The sequence below is a fragment of the Coregonus clupeaformis genome, chromosome 12 (genome assembly GCF_020615455.1).
Source record: "Coregonus clupeaformis isolate EN_2021a chromosome 12, ASM2061545v1, whole genome shotgun sequence".
Taxonomy (NCBI): Eukaryota; Metazoa; Chordata; class Actinopteri; order Salmoniformes; family Salmonidae; genus Coregonus; species Coregonus clupeaformis.
Genome location: NC_059203.1, coordinates 33992388 through 34017052, shown reverse-complemented (window position 1 = coordinate 34017052; position 24665 = coordinate 33992388). Strand labels below are relative to the sequence as shown.

The 24665-nt window shown below is 46.8% G+C and overlaps 2 protein-coding genes across 2 annotated transcripts in view; both read right to left on the bottom strand.

Annotated features, from left to right (window-relative positions):
- Window positions 1–17151, bottom strand: part of LOC121578040 (receptor-type tyrosine-protein phosphatase alpha) — a 28036-nt gene extending 10885 nt beyond the window's left edge. Inside the window, 17 exon segments of the mRNA XM_041892092.2 lie at window positions 6508–6642; window positions 7188–7264; window positions 7425–7518; window positions 7854–8003; window positions 8584–8719; window positions 8880–9046; window positions 9979–10098; window positions 10464–10561; window positions 10929–10965; window positions 11089–11145; window positions 11369–11445; window positions 12048–12138; window positions 12552–12688; window positions 13286–13359; window positions 14796–14880; window positions 16944–16964; window positions 17093–17151. Of these exon segments, the coding sequence (XP_041748026.2) occupies window positions 6508–6642; window positions 7188–7264; window positions 7425–7518; window positions 7854–8003; window positions 8584–8719; window positions 8880–9046; window positions 9979–10098; window positions 10464–10561; window positions 10929–10965; window positions 11089–11145; window positions 11369–11445; window positions 12048–12138; window positions 12552–12688; window positions 13286–13359; window positions 14796–14857 (1512 nt within the window). The 5' untranslated portion in view covers window positions 14858–14880; window positions 16944–16964; window positions 17093–17151.
- Window positions 17152–17263: 112 nt separating this feature from the next.
- LOC121578444 (classical arabinogalactan protein 10-like) overlaps window positions 17264–24665 on the bottom strand; it is a 30454-nt gene continuing 23052 nt past the window's right edge. Inside the window, exons 2-4 of the mRNA XM_041892823.2 lie at window positions 18324–18370; window positions 17946–18036; window positions 17264–17523 (exon numbers count right to left, since the gene is read on the bottom strand). Coding sequence (XP_041748757.1) covers window positions 17264–17523; window positions 17946–18036; window positions 18324–18344 — 372 coding nt within the window. The 5' untranslated portion in view covers window positions 18345–18370. The remainder of the gene's footprint in view (window positions 17524–17945; window positions 18037–18323; window positions 18371–24665) is intronic.

Genomic DNA, 24665 nt, shown 5'->3' with positions numbered 1-24665 from the left:
TTAAATGTAAATGTAAATATGATTCCATATGTGTTATGTCATAGTTTTGATGTGTTCACTATTATTCTACAATGTAGAAAATAGTTAAATGTAAATGTAAAAGTAATCCTTCTAACCCCCCCCAAAATAAAAAAATAAAATAAAAAGTATTGTAAAGTGGTTAACCCACTGGCTATAGAGTGAATGCACCAATTTGTAAGTCGCTCTGGATAAGAGCGTCTGCTAAATGACGTAAATGTAAAAGTAAATGTACAACTGACTAGGTATCCCTCTTTCCCTTTCCCAAAGAGAAACAAAGAGAGTGAGAGAGACAGACAGACGGAGAGATCGAGACAGACTGAGGAGTCATTTACCAGGCTTTAAACTAACAGAGAATGATCCTCTAATCACGAGACAGAACCAGGAAACAGACCAATAAGAAAACATTCCTCTTCCAATCATTGTTCTTAGTTATAATATACTTTACTGGCTTGACTGAGCTTAGTGAACACAATGTCATCAGATTAGTTCAACAGCACCCATCCTTCACTGCGCTCTCTCCTTTCTGCCCATCTCCTCCTTCCTATGGCCTCCATCCTCCCTCCATCCCTCTCTATCTACTCCCTCCATCCCTCTCTACCTGTCCTATCTATCTACTCCCTCCATCCCTCTCTACCTGTCCTATCTAGCTACTCCCTCCATCCCTCTCTACCTGTCCTCTCTATCTACTCTCTCCATCCCTCTCTACCTGTCCTATCTACTCCCTCCATCCCTCTCTACCTGTCCTATCTATCTACTCCCTCCATCCCTCTCTACCTGTCCTATCTATCTACTCCCTCCCTCCATCCCTCTATACCTGTCCTATCTATCTACTCCCTCCATCCCTCTCTACCTGTCCTCTCTATCTACTCCCTCAATCCCTCTCTACCTGTCCTCTATCTACTCCCTCCATCCCTCTCTACCTGTCCTATCTATCTACTCCCTCAATCCCTCTCTACCTGTCCTCTATCTACTCCCTCCATCCCTCTCTACATGTCCTCTCTATCTACTCCCCCCACCCTCTCTACCTGTCCTATCTATCTACTCCCTCCATCCCTCTCTACCTGTCCTCTATCTACTCCCTCCATCCCTCTCTACCTGTCCTATCTACTCCCTCCATCCCTCTCTACCTGTCATATCTACTCCCTCCATCCCTCTCTACCTGTCCTCTCTATCTACTCCCTCCATCCCTCTCTACCTGTCCTATCTATTTACTCCCTCCATCCCTCTCTACCTGTCCTCTCTATCTATTTACTCCCTCCATCCCTCTCTACCTGTCCTATCTATTTACTCCCTCCATCCCTCTCTGCCTGTCCTCTCTATCTACTCCCTCCATCCCTCTCTACCTGTCCTATCTATCTACTCCCTCCATCCCTCTCTACCTGTCCTATCTATCTACTCCCTCCATCCCTCTCTACCTGTCCTATCTATCTACTCCCTCCATCCCTCTCTACCTGTCCTCTCTATCTACTCCCTCCATCCCTCTCTACCTGTCCTATCTATTTACTCCCTCCATCCCTCTCTACCTGTCCTCTCTATCTACTCCCTCCATCCCTCTCTACCTGTCCTATCTATCTACTCCCTCCATCCCTCTCTACCTGTCATATCTACTCCCTCCATCCCGCTCTACCTGTCCTCTCTATCTATCTACTCCCTCCATCCCTCTCTACCTGTCATATCTACTCCCTCCATCCCGCTCTACCTGTCCTCTCTATCTATCTACTCCCTCCATCCCTCTCTACCTGTCCTATCTATCTACTCCCTCCATCCCTCTCTACCTGTCCTATCTACTCCCTCCATCCCTCTCTACCTGTCATATCTACTCCCTCCATCCCGCTCTACCTGTCCTCTCTATCTATCTACTCCCTCCATCCCTCTCTACCTGTCCTATCTATCTACTCCCTCCATCCCCCTCTACCTGTACTCTCTATCTACTCCCTCAATCCCTCTCTACCTGTCATCTACCTACTCCCCCCACCCTCTCTACCTGTCCTATCTATCTACTCCCTCCATCCCTCTCTACCTGTCCTCTCTATCTACTCCCTCCATCCCTCTCTACCTGTCCTATCTATTTACTCCCTCCATCCCTCTCTACCTGTCCTATCTATCTACTCCCTCCATCCCTCTCTACCTGTCCTCTCTATCTACTCCCTCCATCCCTCTCTACCTGTCCTATCTATCTACTCCCTCCATCCCTCTCTACCTGTCCTCTCTATCTATCTACTCCCTCCATCCCTCTCTACCTGTCCTATCTATCTACTCCCTCCATCCCGCTCTACCTGTCCTCTCTATCTATCTACTCCCTCCATCCCTCTCTACCTGTCCTATCTATCTACTCCCTCCATCCCTCTCTACCTGTCCTATCTACTCCCTCCATCCCGCTCTACCTGTCCTCTCTATCTATCTACTCCCTCCATCCCTCTCTACCTGTCCTCTCTATCTACTCCCTCCATCCCCCTCTACCTGTTCTCTCTATCTACTCCCTCAATCCCTCTCTACCTGTCATCTACCTACTCCCCCCACCCTCTCTACCTGTCCTATCTATCTACTCCCTCCATCCCTCTCTACCTGTCCTCTCTATCTACTCCCTCCATCCCTCTCTACCTGTCCTATCTATTTACTCCCTCCATCCCTCTCTACCTGTCCTCTCTATCTACTCCCTCCATCCCTCTCTACCTGTCCTATCTATCTACTCCCTCCATCCCTCTCTACCTGTCCTCTCTATCTACTCCCTCCATCCCTCTCTACCTGTCCTATCTATTTACTCCCTCCATCCCTATCTACCTGTCCTCTCTATCTACTCCCTCCATCCCTCTCTACCTGTCCTATCTATCTACTCCCTCCATCCCTCTCTACCTGTCCTATCTATCTACTCCCTCCATCCCTCTCTACCTGTCCTCCTATCTACTCCCTCCATCCCTCTCTACCTGTCCTCTCTATCTACTCCCTCCATCCCTCTCTACCTGTCCTCTCTATCTACTCCCTCCATCCCTCTCTACCTGTCCCTCTCTATCTACTCCCTCCATCCCTCTCTACCTGTCCTCTCTATCTACTCCCTCCATCCCTCTCTACCTGTCCTCTCTATCTACTCCCTCCATCCCTCTCTACCTGTCCTTCTATCTACTCCCTCAATCCCTCTCTACCTGTCCACTATCTACTCCCTCCATCCCTCTCTACCTGTCCTATCTATCTACTCCCTCCATCCCTCTCTACCTGTCCTCTCTATCTACTCCCTCCATCCCTCTCTACCTGTCCTATCTATCTACTCCCTCCATCCCTCTCTACCTGTCCTATCTATCTACTCCCTCCATCCCTCTCTACCTGTCCTATCTATCTACTCCCTCCATCCCTCTCTACCTGTCCTATCTATCTACTCCCTCCATCCCTCTCTACCTGTCCTATCTATCTACTCCCTCCATCCCTCTCTACCTGTCCTCTCTATCTACTCCCTCCATCCCTCTCTACCTGTCCTATCTATCTACTCCCTCCATCCCTCTCTACCTGTCCTCTCTATCTACTCCCTCCATCCCTCTCTACCTGTCCTATCTATCTACTCCCTCCATCCCTCTCTACCTGTCCTCTCTATCTACTCCCTCCATCCCTCTCTACCTGTCCTCTCTATCTACTCCCTCCATCCCTCTCTACCTGTCCTCTCTATCTACTCCCTCCATCCCTCTCTACCTGTCCTCTCTATCTACTCCCTCCACCCTCTCTACCTGTCCTATCTATCTACTCCCTCCATCCCTCTCTACCTGTCCTCTCTATCTACTCCCTCCACCCCTCTCTACCTGTCCTATCTATCTACTCCCTCCATCCCTCTCTACCTGTCCTATCTATCTACTCCCTCCATCCCTCTCTACCTGTCCTATCTATCTACTCCCTCCATCCCTCTCTACCTGTCCTCTCTATCTACTCCCTCCATCCCTCTCTACCTGTCCTATCTATTACTCCCTCCATCCCTCTCTACCTGTCCTCTCTATCTACTCCCTCCATCCCTCTCTACCTGTCCTATCTATCTACTCCCTCCATCCCTCTCTACCTGTCCTATCTATCTACTCCCTCCATCCCTCTCTACCTGTCCTCTCTATCTACTCCCTCCATCCCTCTCTACCTGTCCTCTCTATCTACTCCCTCCATCCCTCTCTACCTGTCCTATCTATCTACTCCCTCCATCCCTCTCTACCTGTCCTATCTATCTACTCCCTCAATCCCTCTCTACCTGTCCTCTCTATCTACTCCCTCCATCCCTCTCTACCTGTCCTCTCTATCTACTCCCTCCATCCCTCTCTACCTGTCCTATCTATCTACTCCCTCCATCCCTCTCTACCTGTCCTATCTATCTACTCCCTCCATCCCTCTCTACCTGTCCTATATATCTACTCCCTCCATCCCTCTCTACCTGTCCTCTCTATCTACTCCCTCAATCCCTCTCTACCTGTCCTCTACCTACTCCCTCCCTCCATCCCTCTCTACCTGTCCTATCTATCTACTCCCTCCATCCCTCTCTACCTGTCCTATCTATCTACTCCCTCCATCCCTCTCTACCTGTCCTATCTATCTACTCCCTCCATCCCTCTCTACCTGTCCTCTCTATCTACTCCCTCCACCCCTCTCTACCTGTCCTATCTATCTACTCCCTCCATCCCTCTCTACCTGTCCTCTCTATCTACTCCCTCCATCCCTCTCTACCTGTCCTATCTACTCCCTCCATCCCTCTCTACCTGTCCTATCTATCTACTCCCTCCATCCCTCTCTACCTGTCCTCTCTATCTACTCCCTCAATCCCTCTCTACCTGTCCTCTACCTACTCCCTCCATCCCTCTCTACCTGTCCTATCTATCTACTCCCTCCATCCCTCTCTACCTGTCCTCTCTATCTACTCCCTCAATCCCTCTCTACCTGTCCTATCTATTTACTCCCTCCATCCCTCTCTACCTGTCCTCTCTATCTACTCCCTCATCCCTCTCTACCTGTCCTCTATCTACTCCCTCCACCCCTCTCTACCTGTCCTCTCTATCTACTCCCTCAATCCCTATCTACCTGTCCTCTCTATCTACTCCCTCCATCCCTCTCTACCTGTCCTATCTATCTACTCCCTCAATCCCTCTCTACCTGTCCTCTATCTACTCCCTCCATCCCGCTCTACATGTCCTCTCTATCTACTCCCTCCACCCTCTCTACCTGTCCTATCTATCTACTCCCTCCATCCCTCTCTACCTGTCCTCTCTATCTACTCCCTCCACCTCTCTCTACCTGTCCTATCTATCTACTCCCTCCATCCCTCTCTACCTGTCCTATCTATCTACTCCCTCCATCCCTCTCTACCTGTACTATCTATCTACTCCCTCCATCCCTCTCTACCTGTCCTCTCTATCTACTCCCTCCATCCCTCTCTACCTGTCCTATCTACTCCCTCCATCCCTCTCTACATGTCCTATCTACTCCCTCCATCCCTCTCTACCTGTCCTATCTATCTACTCCCTCCATCCCCCTCTACCTGTTCTCTCTATCTACTCCCTCAATCCCTCTCTACCTGTCCTCTACCTACTCCCTCCATCCCTCTCTACCTGTCCTCTCTATCTACTCCCTCCATTCCTCTCTACCTGTCCTATCTACTCCCTCCATCCCTCTCTACCTGTCCTATCTATCTACTCCCTCCATCCCTCTCTACCTGTCCTATCTATTTACTCCCTCAATCCCTCTACCTGTCCTCTACCTACTCCCTCCATCCCTCTCTACCTGTCCTATCTATCTACTCCCTCCATCCCTCTCTACCTGTCCTATCTATCTACTCCCTCCATCCCTCTCTACCTGTCCTATCTATCTACTCCCTCCATCCCTCTCTACCTGTCCTATATATCTACTCCCTCCATCCCTCTCTACCTGTCCTCTCTATCTACTCCCTCAATCCCTCTCTACCTGTCCTCTACCTACTCCCTCCCTCCATCCCTCTCTACCTGTCCTATCTATCTACTCCCTCCATCCCTCTCTACCTGTCCTATCTATCTACTCCCTCCATCCCTCTCTACCTGTCCTATATATCTACTCCCTCCATCCCTCTCTACCTGTCCTCTCTATCTACTCCCTCCACCTCTCTCTACCTGTCCTATCTATCTACTCCCTCCATCCCTCTCTACCTGTCCTATCTATCTACTCCCTCCATCCCTCTCTACCTGTCCTATCTATCTATTCCCTCCATCCCTCTCCACCTGTCCTCTCTATCTACTCCCTCAATCCCTCTCTACCTGTCCTCTACCTACTCCCTCCATCCCTCTCTACCTGTCCTATCTATATACTCCCTCCATCCCTCTCTACCTGTCCTCTCTATCTACTCCCTCAATCCCTCTCTACCTGTCCTCTACCTACTCCCTCCATCCCTCTCTACCTGTCCTATCTACTCCCTCCATCCCTCTCTACCTGTCCTATCTATTTACTCCCTCCATCCCTCTCTACCTGTCCTATCTATCTACTCCCTCCATCCCTCTCTACCTGTCCTCTCTCCTCCAGCTCAGTGAGCATGACTATGGAGCAGCTCCTCCACTCCCAGATCATCCTCCAGAAGTCTTCGATGGTGTGCCGCAGCGGGCCCTGGCTGGCCATGTACGAGTCCTTCTGACGGTAGCCCTGCACCAGACACAGGTAGAGATACACAGAGGTTAGGTGTGTTCACACACACACATACATATACACACACACACACACACACACATACATACATAGACACACGCGCCAGCTTAGACATACACACAACAACCACTGTAGGATCCATTTCTGCCTGTATTAGACTCATCTCCTATGTTGGATGTTTTCACTTGTTTTTGTACACTAGGGGTCTACCCTTACCAAGGGTCTCTACTCTATCATCACTCCCACATCTCCTGATAGGCATCTCCTTACATTCACATTTTAGTCATTTAGGAGACACTCTTATCCAGAGCGACTTACAGTAGTGAGTGCATACATTTTCGTACTGGTCCCCCGTGGGAATCAAACCCACAACCCTGGCGTTGCAAGCGCCATGCTCTACCAACTGAGCTACACAGGACCATCTTTTCACCTTTTATGTGAAGACGAACTTGTATCTGTGCTAACGTTTTAAAAACACTCCTAACACAGGTGAAGTGAGCCATAGTCAGGTGTTGGGTTTGACAGTGGTTCCATCTACTCACGTCAATGAAGGAGGCGTTGACATAGTCCGTGTTCTCCTCCCCTCTCTTGACTGGGATGATCACTCTGTTGAACTCATCTACGAGACCCCAATAAACAGGTTACATTACATGGAGTTATGTGACCGACTTGGTTTGAACACCAGTCTGCGTTAATCTGCTGAGCTAAAGCCTAGGCATTAGCTCAGGGAGCTAACACAAGTTTTCAGGTCTCAGGCAAGGTTTGGAGCCGTCACTCACATGGGATGATCTGGAGAACTCTGTTCTTCTTCATGTTAGCCGGCAGGTTGCCTGTCCTCATCTTGTCGTTCTGGATTTTGATGGAAGTCAGCTTCTGTGTGGGGAGACAAAACCACAGGCTCTAAAACAACTAACAACTTAGCTCTCAGAGTGCTACTTCAATGGTTTAGACCTGGGTCATATTCATTAGTTCACACCAAAGCAAAACATGTTGCAAGGAAAACAAAAACAAGCATTTTCAGTTAGTCCCTCCCCGTTTCAATTTCAATGCATCAACTTCTTCCGCTTGGTGCCAAATGAATACGACCCAGAGTCAAACAGATAGGCTATCAAACATTTAAGCGTAGGTGAAGTGAGCTTGCTTAAGCTTGTGCTTTGCACTTTTGGGACTATTCCATTAGTTCCATTGTACCAAGCAAACTAAATCACCTTGAACTCCGCTTCCATGCCCCCACAGCCGGCGGCGGTGGAGGGGGCATAGAGCTTGGCCAGGTGGGACTCCAGGGAGGTCACCTCCAGCTCAGTGTCCCCGTACAGATAGTGCTCCAGCATGGCCTGGAAGATGAACACGTATTGCATCTGTGGAGAGGGGGGGATAGAGAGAGGGGAGGGGGAGAGAGAGAGAGGGGAGGGGGGGGAGAGAGGGAGGGGGGGGTGGGGGAGGAGAGAGAGAGAGGGTGGAAAGAGGGGGGAGGAGAGGGAGAGTGGGGGAGGAGAGGGAGCGGGGGGAGAAGAGAGCGAGAGGGGAGAGAAGAGAGAGAGGGGGGAGAGAGAGGGGGGAGGAGAGAGAGTTATGGGGGATAGAGAGGGGGAGAGAGAGAAATTGGTAACACTTTTAGTGCACTTGTGATGCCCATATCATACATCCACAAGAGGAGTCAGATGACAACACAACATTAATGGGTAATTACCACATACCCTGAACACTCCCAGTATTGAGATTTGAATGGAAACCTGTTCATATAGTATAATGATATGAGTGTGTGATCTTATTCAGGTCAGGGTAATGTGGTCTTAGTCAGGTCAGGGTAATAATGTTAAGTGGTCTTCTTGCAGTCAGAGTACTGTTGTGGTCTTGTTTGGCTCAGGGTAATAATGAGTACTGGTTTGGGTCAGGGTAATGTTGTGGTTAGTTCTTGTTGCGGTCAGTTCAACTTACGTCTGTCTGGACCATTTGGCAGCGCTGGGCTCTGATACGTGTGACAAAGCCAAACACGTCCACCTTTCTCTCGGTGTTCATCATATCCAACATGGCGTCTATCACTATGAAGGTACCTGTCCTCCCCACCCCAGCACTGACACACAGACAGACAGAGAGAGTCAGAAAAGAGCACGCACATAAAGATAGTACGTTGTATGTGACTGAACCTAGGTCGTGTTAGCCCACCAAGCTTAAGCATTAGCTTGGCATCTATGCGTCACCGGACCACCTCCACCAATAACACACTCACTGACCTGCAGTGGACCACGATGGGGCCGGCGTACTGGGGGTTGCAGGTCTTGACCTTCTTGAGGAACTTGAGCATGCCGATGGGTGTGAAGGGGACGCCGAAGTCTGGCCAGCTGGTGAAGTGGAACTGGGTCACAAGCCGCTGGGGCTTCTTACCCCCCACATCCCCCACCTATTATATATATATATATATATATATATGAGAGAGTGAGAGTGAGAGTGAGTGAGTGAATGAGTGAGAGAGAAGGGGGGGTAGGAGTAGAGACAGAGACACCATTAGTCTAACTGATTTGGAGTATTATTCAAGCCCAATGTTATCTTCAAATGATTTTTGTTTTTACATTTTCACATGAGCTTTGCCATCAGTGTACCAAACCTGTAGAGCTGCTAAGAATAACCATAAATAGTGTTGTTGATTAGTGAATGCTTGGTGTCCATCCACATCACATGGGTTTGATAGATGGTGTGGTGAGAGGAGAAAACAAGACAAGAAAAAGGGAGGAGAGAGGACAGTCCCTGAGGATAAAGAGAGGACAGTCCCTGAGGATAAAGAGGAGAGAGGACAGTCCCTGAGGATAAAGAGGAGAGAGGACAGTCCCTGAGGATAAAGAGGAGAGAGGACAGTCCCTGAGGATAAAGAGAGAACAGTCCCTGAGGATAAAGAGAGAACAGTCCCTGAGGATAAAGAGAGAACAGTCCCTGAGGATAAAGAGAGAACAGTCCCTGAGGATAAAGAGAGAACAGTCCCTGAGGATAAAGAGAGGACAGTTCCTGAGGATAAAGAGAGAGAACAGTCCCTGAGGATAAAGAGAGAACATTCCCTGAGGATAAAGAGGAGAGAGGACAGTCCCTGAGGATAAAGCGGAGAGAGAACAGTCCCTGAGGATAAAGAGGAGAGAGAACAGTCCCTGAGGATAAAGAGGAGAGAGAACAGTCCCTGAGGATAAAGAGGAGAGAGAACAGTCCCTGAGGATAAAGAGGAGAGAGAACAGTCCCTGAGGATAAAGAGGAGAGAGAACAGTCCCTGAGGATAAAGAGGAGAGAGGAAAGAATACATGTCCAGAGAAGACAGGAGAAGGAGAGAGGAAGAGAAGAGCAGGGTACCTGTTGGATGCAGAACTTGCGGATGGTGTAGTCCACCAGCACCATCATGTCCTCCACAGAGACCCGGATGTTGCCGTAGGTCCAGCAGCCCTGGTCTGGCCAGTACTGGGCACACTTACACTGAGACACACAGAGAGATTGCCGCTGTGTGGATTTCTTTCAAATGAAAAGAAACAAACACTCATAGTCGTACACTCATATGCCTTTTCACATTGCAAATTTGAAATGCTGAACATACCCAATCATCGTCATATAGCAACTACTATGAAAGACCTAGTTAGTAGGGGTCTGTTCAGGAGGGTGGAACATTACAATAGATTTTGTACTGTGAAGAACAGATGTTTTAAATGCATTTCATGTTGAGTAGGCAGTCGTGTCAATTGTTTTAATATACTTTCTATCTGCAAAATTCTGAACGTTCCACCTTGCTGAACACACCCCTGTTGTCACCCCTCCCCCGCTTTTTCCACCTCCTCCTCCCCTACCTCTTTTCTTTCCTTCAGGTTGGTCACCATGACGATGGTGGCTGTGTTCTGTTCCCAGACCATTCTCCAGAAGTCGTTCACCGTCTCCTCCTTTGGCCCTGAGAGAGAGAGAGACAGAGAGAGAGAGACAGAAGAGATATTATAATCTACTGTATATTATCATCATTGATTTAATAAGTTCTTGTATGTTTGCTTAGGCAATATAATCTGATGTCATATTAACATGGCAATAAAGCTCAACGGATTGAATTGAACCAAGAGATGGGTCGTATTGACATTCAAGTCTTCATCCCAAATGGCACCCTATTCCCTATGTAGTGCACTGCGTTTGCACCAGGACCCATAGGGCTCTGGTCAAAAGTAGTGCACTACATAAAGAACACGGTGCCATTTGGGACGAAGACAAGATGGCTCATGGCATTTCATCACATCAGCCTACCCCTGTGGCTAGAGTAGCCGCTTTACCTTGAGCTGCAATGAACTTGTTTTTCTCTTGGTACCCCTGTGAACAAGAGGAAGGCAGAAGAGGAAGAGTGTGAGAAAAACATTTGATCGCTGAACGGGTTTAATGACCATGTCTTGCATTGTTAGGTAATGTTCTGATGTATCATCGATGTTTCTCTACTTTTTGATGTATTGATGTTGTTTCTACTTCATGGTCATTTAGCGTGGGACCTGCGTTCTACAAATGAAATAGACAGAGGGAGGGAGGGAGGGAGGGAGAGAGAGTGATGAAAAAGACTGCATTATTCTAACGCAACCTTTTATTTATTTATCTAACCAAGAAGTTCAATTAAGGTCAGAAGACCTCTTTCACAAGGGAGACCTGGCCAAGGGGTAGCTAATAAAAAAAAAAAAATACACAGAGCCTGTCATTGATGTCGATGGCTTGTGGCGTCACTCACGTTGATAAAGGATGCGTTGATGAAGTCGGAGTCTGGAACTCCCTCTAGTGATGACAAATGCACCCTGGAGTGATCATCTGAAACACAACAGGACCTTGATTAGCTGAAACATCAGCCTGTTTTAAAGGAGCTACATGCAACATTTACATCTAGTGCCAAATGCCAATTACATACCAATAGTAGCAAAATAATAGAAATCCACGAGAGTAAAAACATACTTTTCAGAACGCCGCTTGACGCTGCTAATTCGTTTTTTTTTTTACTGCGACTAGCCGGTCCAGCTGTTGTATACGACTTCCTGAATTACAATTGGTTCTCGTTTGGAAGGTTGACAACATAGCAAAAACATTAGCAATGCAAAACGTATTACGTCTTTGCAAATGGTAAGAAGCCACTATGCCATGTTAGGTGTTATTAAGCAGTGTCCATCAAAAAAACATGAAGAAATCAAATTTATGCCTAAAATGTTACATGTAGCTCCTTTAAAGTCTGTTCCAGGAAGAGTAGTTTGACAGACTAGTGCCCGATTCAGACTATCGGGCCGAAACCGATCCAAGCCGAGCTATACTGCCGTGGTTACGCATCCGCCATAGATGCTGGAACAGTGCTGGAAAGGAAACATACAAGCCAGCACAGTACAGTTTGGTCCCAAAGGGGGAATCAGGCTTTAGGGACTCACATGGCAGGATGTTGACGTATCGGTTCTTCTCCTTGTTCTCCTCCTTAGAGGCCGCGTCGCACGACGCCTGGATGGGACACACTGGCAGCGCCTGGACACACAGAGAGCCATCAGACACACAGACAGATAACACTGATATTAGCTGAATACCCAGAGATGCGTGTTTCTATTGGGGATATTATTCTTTCCAAAAGCAGCCCCGCTGAACACGGAAATAAAGCAAATAAGGAAAGAACGCTAAGGGAAGGGAATTAGGAAGTATTGGGACACAGACATAGGCTGTGTAAGATAGGATACCACTCCAATCTGAGTCAGTAGCTAGAATCACACAAACACAGAGGGTTGTAGATGCAAGTACAACCTGCCCATTGTCCTGATGTGGCCCATAGATTACTAAAGTGTGTGTGTGTGTGTAAATGTGTGCGCGCGAGTATGCATATAATATACACACACACACACACACACACACACACATTTGTGTGTGCGTGCATAGGGACTCCATACGTTGAACTCCTCCCGGAAGAGCTTGTTGTCGTCAGCCATGCGACGATTCATCTCCTCCTCCAGCTTGTCGACAACAAGGGGAGGGTACTTCCTGTTGGTGCTGGGTGAGCGGGCCAATAGTGGCACACTCTGGAGCTCTGCGAGAGCAGGAAGCAGGGAAGATGGAGAAGAAAGAGAGGAGGGAAGGAAAGGGAGGGGAAAGATGGGTAGAGATAGAGTTCCACAGGAGATAGACAGAGACAGACACCCTTATTGTTGTGACACTGCCTACAATAAATTATACAAAAACAATTATTTATATACACTATATAAATAGTATTTATTAACAATTGTTACAGTAAAAAACAATTACAAAAAGCTGTTGTAAGAGCCAGATAGTGACACATTCACCAACCAACGATTATAAACTAAATCAATGCACTACAGAAAATGTATTATATATTACATGTCCTAAACATTACATTCCAATCTACACGCACAACATCACCAAACTGACTGTCTGTTCTGTAACAAAAGCCCACAAGGGGGCGACGTAAACCAATCCAACACTGCTATTGAGCCACAAGTCAATACATGAAACAACAGTATAGGCCGAGACCCAGTAAATGACCACAAAACCAATGTGATCTTATCGAAACAGAGAACAATGCAGAAAGTTGGCTATGATATACATTACAAGTCCCTGTAAGTGTACGACCACAGGCAAAACATGTGTTCACACACAGTGATTTTACCTGTATCATCTGATCTACCGTTGGTCAGCCTGAAGGAGTTGGAATGGCTGCCGGCCTGCTTGTACTTCTTAAACCTGTCAATCACACGCATGCATGAATAAATATATCCAGAATGACACACACGGCCATTGCCATGGTAACTTCTGTAACACTTGGTTAATCAATACTGTCCTCAATATGGTGTGACCGTATGAAAGGTGACGAGCAAGCCATTTCCTGCTCTGCGCTTCGAAAAACTTTAATGAATTGTGTGAGTAGTTTTGGGTGTACAAGACAGTTAGTGTTTTACGCGGGTCTCATGTCTCAGTATTGTATAGCTCTACACACTTTTCTTTTCAGTTGAAATATGCCAGCCTGAGACATCAGGCTGAAGCTGCTACTGTCGGGCAGAAAACTAGGGTTGTATTCATTAGGGCGCACCATAGCAAAACGTAGTATGTGTTTCTTATTGGACAAGTTCAGGTAGCCCCTCCCTGTGGCAGTCCGTTTTCTTCTGTTTGGTGGCTGATGAACACGACCCTGGGGCGAGTTCCTCTAAAGCTTCGTAGCTAATGTGGCACTATTTCTCACTCTGACGTAGAGTATAGACCCAGGCCCCTGGCAGAACAGCAAAGGGCTTAATTTTGCGAACTTCGCTCGCTTCAAGCTAAGAAGATTGACTGTCAAACGTAAGATTTTACAATTCTGACTCTCTCACTGCTGTGGGGCATGGTTGTCATTTTAGCCACAACGCTTTCAGGGAATCCACCCCATGGATGTGTTCAGTAGGGAGAACACTTTTGAAAAGGACAGGTTCTAGCTGACCTTAGCCAAGGTACTAGCTGAATTTAGCCAAGGTACTAGCTGAACTCATGCAATTTTCGCTTTGTTGCAAATTGTTTTGCTACGGTGTGCCCTACTGAACAGGAGCCAGGAGAGTGTTGTGGGTTAGGGTTACTGGTGTGGGTTAGGGTGAGTGGTGTGAGTAAGGGTGAGTGGTGTGGGTTGGGGTGAGTGGTGTGGGTTGGGGTTAGGGTGAGTGGTGTGGGTAAGGGTGAGTGGTGTGGGTTGAGGTAAGGGTGAGCGGTGTGGGTTGGGGTGAGTGGTGTGGGTTGGGGTTAAGGTTAGTGGTGTGGGTCGGGGTTAGTGGTGTGGGTTGGGTTGGGGTTAGTGGTGTGGGTTAGGGTTAGGAGTAGTGGTGTGGGTTAGGGTTAGGAGTAGTGGTGTGGGTCGGGGTTAGTGGTGTGGGTCGGGGTTAGTGGTGTGGGTCGGGGTTAGTGGTGTGGGTCAGGGTTAGTGGTGTGGGTTAGGGTTAGGAGTAGTGGTGTGGGTCGGGGTTAGTGGTGTGGGTCAGGGTTAGTGGTGTGGGTCGGGGTTAGTGGTGTGGGTCAGGGTTAGTGGTGTGGGTCGGGGTTAGTGGTGTGGGTCAGGGTTAGTGGTGTGGGTCAGGGTTAGTGGTGTGGATCGGGGTTAGTGGTGTGGATCGGGGTTAGTGGTGTGGGTGGTTTCTACCTGAGCGAGTATGACTGACCTCAGCATATAGAGGATGATGATGATGAAGATGATGACGAGCAGGGACGACAGAGCCACCATCACCGCGATGATGGGCGTGTCATCTGAGAGAGACAGGAGAGAGATAATTCACAACATATTTTAAAAGTGTATCTATCCATTTTACAATGACTACTTGTCTTTTGTCGGTCACATTACAAGACCCAACACACAAACACACCACAGGCTGGGAGCAGCACAGGGTCAGCGTCAGAGCAGCGCCCCTGGAGCACTCTGCCTTGCACAAGGGCACAATGGCAGTAGTTGGCGGCGGGGCACAAGAGATACCAGAAGCCCCCTGGTTGCCGGTTCACTAGCCTACATTTTCCCGTCAGCACTGGGATTCCAACAAAAGCAAGATGGTGGAAGTGCCTGACGTGTTAATATTTGATTTGCTCTCTAAGAAAAATTGCCGTGCTGAGTGTACACGTGGACACAGTCCTTCAGTGTGGATACATCACTATTTAATTGCAGGCAGAGTCAATCTTACACATGATAGGCTACAAGACAGGAGGCTGGTGTCAGGCACTGAAACTAAGTTTAACATATGTTCCCAGTACGCATCAGACATGGGTCCAAACTGTATTTGACTGATTTGGCATTTGATTGAGCCTGTCTGGAGTGCCAAATTGGGTTTGGGTTGGCACACTGCGCTAAGCAAGCTTGATCAAGTGCACAAATCAGCTTACATTTACATTTAAGTCATTTAGCAGACGCTCTTATCCAGAGCGACTTACAGTTAGTGAGTGAATACATTTTCATACTGGCCCCCCTGGCCCCCCGTGGGAAACGAACCTACAACCCTTTGAAGTATCAAATAAATATACCAAAAATGATTTGATGGATAAATTTTTTTTGGGCCTTACTGCTATTAGCCCATACAAACGCATTGAATAAAAGATTCACTACAGATAGACAAGTCTTGTGAGGCCTGTGGGTGTCCTAGAGCAAAACATGTACCTGTTCGGGAGAGTCTCACCTTTACACAGAGGGGTCATATTAGTGTGAAGACCAAACTGTTCGGACACTACAGACAGAAGTTTGCAGATTGGCTATACTGACTTCAGACAAGACCCAAGATCGGGTCGTAGAGCAAAACGTGAGAGTCTCATCTTTCCATAGAGGGTTCATAATAGTTTGTAGGCCAAACCATTTGGACACTACAGACGATTTTGTGAGAAGACCGATTTTCGGGGTGTCTCATGGTCTGACAAACACCGCTCTAGCTCTGTCACCTTTCACCGCAGATGCGGCAGTGTTACATCGGCGGATAAGGTGGATTGAAACGCATCCTATTTTTTATTATGCTAGTTAGATTTCCACGGGAGCGCGGACATCGACCTTAGGGGGTTAACCGTCAGTACAGCGATGTCATTAACCATCGTTACAGAGCAGCTTTTGCATCTGGATTACAGTCATCATGACCCAAACAATGACACGACTTTATAGAAGCAGAGGGGTTAACCAAATAGATAAGGATTACCAATCATAGATTACAATCATAGATTACAATATAAACACAGGCTATAGATATAGTCTGTCCCAATCCAAGCAACATAATAATAATAATAATAATAAAGTATTATATACCATTTAGCATACTTTGGATAAAAGCAACAGCAAGTGATTGTGATCCCAGTGGGAATCGAACCCTAAACCCTGGCATTGCTAGCACTAAGCCACTCTTACCAACTGAGCCACACGGGGGCCACATTTGATTTAATGTTGTTCAGACTGACATCTTGGCTATTTCAGCTAATTGTTGTTCATTTTTCAGTGGAATTTTCAGTGTTCTCTGAGGGACAATGTACACATTGAATGGTGCTGCACCACGTTGTTAGGAAGGTAATTGAAACTGATGAGTAGAGAAGGGGGACTATTCGGACCATTCCATTTCAATGTCTCATACCGTGGGCATAGAGGATGGACAGAAACCACAGACAGAGGAGAGATAATGGAGGACTTGAATACTGTGTGTGTTCGACAGTTCAATTATTGGCACATCACTGCCAAGACTGCTTATGACTTATCTGTTATGTTGTGCTAATGTCAGTACGGTTGTATGACCGTTTGGCATACCGTTGGAACTCCAGACATCAACACCTCACACACGCACACACAGTCTTACCGGTGTCGTCTTCTCCACCACCTGAGGAGGATAAAACAAGAGTCTCATTACTATCAAACCTAAAAAAACATACACCACAACACTTAACTTCTTGACTTTCACACACACTCCACCAGACACCAACATACAATAAACACACAGACACACACCTGGAACAGTAGCACTGCTAGTGGCTGACGTGGCTTCCACCGTCGGTTTTGTGTCTGTGTTGGTGGCATTGTCTGGTGACTGAGTCTCTTGAACAGAGGGTGTGGTCCCATTCTCCCCTCCCCCTCCCTGACTGACTGTGGTCGGAGCAGGGGGTGGCTGCAGGGTGGGGGTCACGCCCGTGGGGACTTGTGGGGCTTCAGTTGGGCCAGGGGGTGGTGGAGGGGGGCGGGCATAGGTGTGGCACCACTGGGGCCTGCTGTCAATATGACCCCCTCCACGGTTGTGGTAGTTGTCATTGTCGTCACGGCAACCTTCGGGGCTGTGGTTGTTGGAGGGGGAGGAAGAGGGGTGGTGGTGGTTGTTGTCAAGGGAATATTGAGGAGGGTGGTGGCTGAAGGTTCCTTAGGTTTGGCAGTGGGGACTGGACCTCCTAGGGATGAAAGGTAAGGTGTGAGTGAGTGAGTGAGTGAGTGAGTGAGTGAGTGAGTGAGTGAGTGAGTGAGTGAGTGAGTGAGTGAGTGAGTGAGTGAGTGAGTGAGTGAGTGAGTGAGTGAGTGAGTGAGTGAGTGAGTGAGAGAGAGAGAGAGAGAGAGAGAGAGAGAGAGAGAGAGAGAGAGAGAGAGAGAGAGAGAGAGAGAGAGAGAGAGAGAGAGAGAGAGAGAGAGAGAGAGAGAGAGAGAGAGATTTGTTTTATTTAGGCTATTTCTGTTGAGTCATTTTGCCTCAACTGCAGCTTCAGGAGAGTTGCAGTGATACAAATAAGTATTTTGAACAATAGCGTTGAATATGTCAAATGGTGTCAGTGGTGGGATCCGGCTGTTCAGGTGATGATGTCATGTGGGTCCTTCTTACCTGTGGGGGTGGGAGGTGGTCTCTGGGCCGAGACGGAGACCCCGAGGGCCACACTGAGCAGCAGGAGCAGGGGACACACACCCATACTGCCCTGGGAGAACCGGAACACATGCCTTATTACTGAGTGACAACCAACAAAATGACCCTTTCACAGTGCAAACAGATTATTGGATTATTAATCCAGATGTGTTGTACTTGTAACTGGAGGCCTAGGCTAATCCTAATCCTGGGTGATCACTGTTACAGAATAATCCAACTAAATGTGGGTGCTTACATTTCTTGGGGGGGCCTAATCTTTTTTTTTGTACAAGTAAATATAAAACTTCTTAAATGCATTTACAATCATGATTTAAGTGGATCAAGGAGTTGATCTCTTACCTTAAGAAGCGAAGTTGGCATCAATCACTCATTCGCACAGTGTGGTCCTGGATCCAAACAGAAAGGAAGACACTGTTAGAATCTTAAAGAGACACTCAGAAATAGTTCACTTGTTAGTTTCACTACTTTTGTATTATTCGTTTGCATGTTGAGACAATTCTTATATCAAAATTATAATACTTCATAAAAATTGGAGGATGACTGTTCATTCAGGGATGGTCAAGGTAACATATTTTTCCCAGAAGGATTGACTGATCCCAAACTTGCTAGGTGGTGATTTATCCCCCAAATATCTGACCATCTCCTCAGTTTAAAACACAACAACTCTGAATGCGCTACATATTCTGCGGTTAGGTTATCAAACAATGCCTGCATAAACTCATCATTTATTTTACCTGCTTACTTAGCTGCAGCTTTTTCCCAATGTGACTTACAGTTAGTTTAACACATACAAGCTCACAGAAAGGGACAGCCGAGTGCTGAAGCACGTAAAAATCTTTTGTCCTTGGTTGCAACACTCACTACCGAGTTCTGAACTGCCTCTGGAAGCATTCGTCAGCACAAGAACTGTTCGTCGGGAGCTTCATGAAATGGGTTTCCATGGGCGAGCAGCCGCACCCAAGCCTAAGACTACCAGGCGCAATGCTAAGCGTTGGCTGGAGGGGTGTAAAGCTTGCCACCATTAGACTCTGGAGCAGTGTCTCTGGAGTGTTGAATCACGCTTCACCATCTGGCAGTCCGACGGACGAATCTGGGTTTGGAGGATGCCAGGAGAACGCTACCTGCCCGAATGCATAGTGCCAACTGTAAAGTTTGGTGGAGGAAAAATAATGGTCTGGGGCTGTTTTTCATGGTTCGGGCTAGGCCCCTTAGTTCCAGTGAAGGGAAATTTTAGCGCTATATAATTTAGACGATTCTGTGCTTCCAACTTTGTGGCAACAGTTTGGTGAAGGCCCTTTCCTGTTTCAGCATGACAATGCCCCAGTGCACAAAGTGAGGTCCATACAGAAATGGTTTGTCGAGATAGGTGTGGAAAAACTTGACTGGCCTGCACAGAGCCCTGACCTCAATCCTGAATAGGAACGCCGACTGCGAGCCAGGCCTAATCACCCAACATCAGTGCCCGACCTCACTAATGCTCTTGTGGCTGAATAGAAGCAAGTTCCCGCAGCAATGTTCCAACATCTAGTAGAAATACTTTTCCAGAAGAGTGGATGCTGTTACAGCAGCAAAGGGGGGACCAACTCCATTTGAATGCCCATAATTTTGGAATGAGATGTTCGACGAGCAGCACATACTTTTGGCTATGTCGTGTATATATCGTGAATAGCCCCAAAACAAATAAATACATTTAAAAAAGATACGATTTTTAGGCCATATCGCTCAACCCTACTATGACCCATGTGGGAATCAAACCCACAAACCCATTGTTGCCAACACCATGCTCCAACCAACTGAGCCATCAGATGCACATAGAAGCCCTGTGTGCTAAATCCCTGTCACACTCTCTCTCTCGTTCTGGATGTGTCTCGTATCCAGGTGTTGCTCCGTAACATGAATAATAAATTACCATAGTGGGACACGGTGAAGGGAACTGAATCTGGGAAACAAGCATTTTATGTATGCATTTCAACTTGGGCTTGGCCCTATGTGCAAGACGGGACATAGTTACCCGAGTTCTGGGAATAAATCGAGAAGTTAGGGACTGCGAAGGACCCCCAAGTCGGGATTGAGACAACTTTTTCAGATTTTGGACTTGGACACGGACTTGGCAAAATTGTCTTTATTGTGTAATAGCTTTCTGCATTGACTGCAGTGGGGCTCACCTCGAACAACAATGAAAAGGATTCATTTGAAATGTGTGTGTAGGGAAGGGCCTAGAGAGCAGGCAGGGTGGGCTGACTGTCTGATGTAATACCACCAGTCCACTGGGTGCGGTCTCACTGACTGAGCTGTGATAATCCCTGGCCTAATCCCGTGGTCCTGACCCAGGAATAATCCAGCCCGTCTGGCTCTCTTTATTGCAATCTAGCCACACACACACGCACAGGGGTGCCTGCAGACAGACACAACGCCTGGTTATCAGGGATTTACTGCCAGAACCTCTGAATTGGGTGTAAAAAACAGCTACTGTGCCACTTGTATCTAGGGGGATAGGCTGTGATTCTTAGTTTAGACCAGTATTTCCCAGCCCTGGTCTTCAACCTGGAGACGGTTCAAGCATCAGTTGGACACTTCCAAATGGGGACCTGTTGGCCTACTCATCCACTATCAAATGTATGACATTAAATGCCACACCAGTAGAAATGAACTTTTTCGAGCTGAAAGACGATGGCCAGAGCTTACCGATGATGTTACACAACGATGCAAATCAATACATCATCATCAATAAGTCAAAGTATGATATATTTGGGCTTGAAGTGCCAAATCCGAATGTGTGACTTCGGATGTTTCCGTGAGTCTTACATGTCTTTTCCTAAGAGATGATGAGCACATTTAGTTCAGCCTACGTTTCATTTCAGGACTGGGTTTTATTTAAAATGTTACCACCCACCAGCATGGCAATGTTAATTAATCAGAAACACCTGCTGCAAAGTCCTTCCTATTCGAGAGTCGTCTGAGAGCCAAACAGCTTTTCTCTGTAGCCTACATTTGGGATTCCACTAGATAAATAACAGCCACAAAGTCATAATGGTCTATATTGTACAAATTCATGAAAACAAAAATGAGCTTTTTGGTCTTAATTTAAGGTAAGGGTTAGGCATAGGCTAGCGGTGTGGTTAAGGTTAGGGTTAAGGTAAGGGTTAGGCTTAGGCTAGCGGTGTGGTTAAGGTTAGGGTTAAGGTAAGGGTTAGGCTTAGGCTAGCGGTGTGGTTAAGGTTAGGGTTAAGGTAAGGGTTAGGCTTAGGCTAGCGGTGTGGTTAAGGTTAGGGTTAAGGTAAGGGTTAGGCTTAGGCTAGCGGTGTGGTTAAGGTTAGGGTTAAGGTAAGGGTTAGGCTTAGGCTAGCGGTGTGGTTAAGGTTAGGGTTAAGGTAAGGGTTAGGCTTAGGCTAGCGGTGTGGTTAAGGTTAGGGTTAAGGTAAGGGTTAGGCTTAGGCTAGCGGTGTGGTTAAGGTTAGGGTTAAGGTAAGGGTTAGGCTTAGGCTAGCGGTGTGGTTAAGGTTAAGGTGACAGTTAGGTTTAAAATCTAATTTTAAGAAGAGAAAATGTACAAATAGTTGCCCTTACAAAAAAAGACTGCAGTTTTGAAAAACTGCAGTAACTGCAGTCGACTGTGGTATTTTGGATGCAGTAATTGCAGAATAACTGCAGTTATACTGCACTCTAATTGCAGTTACACTGCAAAATTACTGCAGGAAAAAAAAAACAGTGTTATTTTGGACGCAGTATTGTACTGCAGTTATACTGCACTCTGACTGCAATCTTTTTTCATAAGGGTGGGGTTTATGACTTTGTGGCACGCCTGGGCGGCAGGTAGCCTAGTGGTTAAGAGCGTTGGGCCAGTAACCAAAAGGTTGCTAGTTCGAATCCCTGAGCCGACTAAGTGAAAAATCTGCCGATGTGCCCTTAAATAAGGCACTTAGGCCTAACCCTAACTGCTCCTGTAAGTCGCTTTGGATAAAAGTGTCTGCTAAATGACAATAATGTAAATGTTTCATTTGTGCCGTTTTCCACCTCTAAACGAGGACAGGGAATCAGGATTCATCCCTGTGCTCTATTAGAATATAGAAGAGGCGTTTCTAAATTTAAAGGGTGGCCTTGTGCATTGCGAGTGTTTCACTTGACTTTGCGCTTAAAGCAGACTAATCACTGAAGACCTGAATCCAGGATAGAACTAAAAGGAAAACAACCGACAAAGAGGCCTACACACTTAATATAGTAGATTATGCATGTCATGAGCAAATTTCCTTCCTTCTTAAATGGTGTTTTGCTTCATTTTAAAGTTGCCACAGTAACTTAACGAGCAGAAACGAAGTATGGAACGCAGCAAAGTCTGACTGAAAAATGTCCAACCCTGCTTTTCTCCCTCCCAAGTAGGCCATCTCCCTAGCTGATTCAGACTCCAGGAAAGTTGTAAAACAGTGAGAGCCCAGCACATTGCTTCCTTCCCCTGCAGTCTGTCTGCTAGTCCCCTAAACCCCTTGCTCGTCCGAAACCAGCCTCTGAACCTTGAACCCTTCCTGTCCAATGCCCCAGCCTCCCCTCACCTGGCCCACAGAGCAAGCATCCTCATAACCAAATGATTCAGCTATGACACAACCATCCCCATTAACATTAGCAACATTACATTTGTGTTAGACAGCATCCTGTTTAAATTTGGCATGGTTGCATCTGTTGTCTTGTATGAATCAGCCTTCGCAACACTGGGAGCCTAAATTACCTTTTTGGGCATAATATGACTCACTGCTGTCACCATGTTATGGGGCGGGGTGTTTATGGTGGTGAGGTGAAGCCATCTAATGCTAACCGGAGCTAGTAGCCACAATGGATGCAGTCCATGAGTGTAGTGTGCAAGCGTAGCCTACCAGTCTGATCTATAGGTCTGAGTGCATTAGTCTATGGGGACCCGGCTATATGTGTTTTGTCCACCTAAGCAGTCCCCAAACCCTTTCTCTGAGAGTGTGCGTGTGTGTGTGTGTCCACAGAGGGGTGTGGGTACTGTGAGAGGCATGTCCCAGTGACTTAAGTGGAGAGAGGAAATTATTAATTCAAGAGGCACTAGTCAAGTGTTTCTACTTCATAGGCCTACCTAGGCTACAGTCACTCAACACAACAACAAAGTGCTCTCTTTTATAGTCAAGTAAGAGACAAACACCCTTTGGAGTGATGCTCTCTCTGCATCAGTGCTTATAGGCCTAGTTATAGCAGAGACCGTAGAGAAAGCTTACTGAACAATCTCTGGTTGTAGTAGCAGTAGAATGTGAGGGACTCGGAATCATGCACATCCATCCACATGAGAATATTCAGCCTCATCACTCTAAGCTTATAATAAATATAGCCTAGCACCTAAAACAATCCATGTTTGACAACACAAACATCTTCTAAACCTAGTATGCCATGATACCCTGTACTATACTGCAAACGTGCAATGCTCCTCTTGCTCAGTTTCTCCAGTTTCCTGTTGCGAAAGCTTTGTTGACAGCCATACCCGACCAAGACATTCTGCTACCCCAGAGAACAAAGACGTGGTCCACAGTGGCTTCCTCTCACTGCTTAATTTCGGATCGCAACCTTCTGATATCTAAGGCCTAGTTACACACAGGCAAATCCAATTGATTAAGGCCTTGTCTAGAACGTTCTAGCCAGCTCATGAGGAACTAAAAACATGTTATCAATGTTACTCCACCTGGGTTTACTTGGGCCAGAATGTGCATACATTTTCCAAAAGTGCCCCATTTCTCACTTCCTATGTTTTGATATCTTGCTGCATTATCCTCCATTTTCATCACAGCAACCCCCTGAGATGAGCAGTCTCATCAAACAACCTATTTCTAGGAAGCTAAACGATTCAGGCAGTGATATGTGGGGCGGCAGGTAGCTTAGTGGTTAAGAGCGTTGTGCCAGTAACCGAAAGGTCGCTGGTTCTAATCCCTGAGCCGACTATGTGAAAAATATGTCGATGTGCCCTTGAGCAAGGCACTTAACCCTAATTGCTCATGTAAGTCGCTCTGGATAAGAGCGTCTGCTAAATGACTAAAATGTAAATGTAATATATTGTTCTTCTACTACAAGACTGACTAACAAGGTGTTCAACAGGGCTACTGTTTTGACTCCGACCCACATAAATTAGGGACGATACCAGTATTGCGATAATAGTTAGTATCGTGGCAAGGAAACATAACAAAAGAGGATTTAACTTCTTTAGGAAAACAGTCCTAATGTTGGAAACAAACATCATTATGTTATCATCGAGTCACATTTATTTATTTTCCAAGCACACAATATTTTACATACAGCAGGTTTTTAAAGGACCAAAGAGTTAAATCTGCTTTGTGTTTTCATTTTTGCCATGGAAAAAAAATTGTGATACTGGTATCATCCCTGCCCTAACATAAATGGAGACTAAGTATATATTAAAAGATGACTACATTGGAGGACATTCTTTATTACATTTACATTTTATTAACCTTCATGTCACTGCATTAATAGTCACACAGGGCTCTGCAGTGCGACCATTATACTCACAGGTGTTTAAGTGCGGAAGGGTATGGGCCAAAACATATTCATTTTCATGTGCCTCCTTATAAACAGCAACAGTGGTGCCTACAGTGGGGGAAAAAAGTATTTAGTCAGCCACCAATTGTGCAAGTTCTCCCACTTAAAAAGATGAGAGAGGCCTGT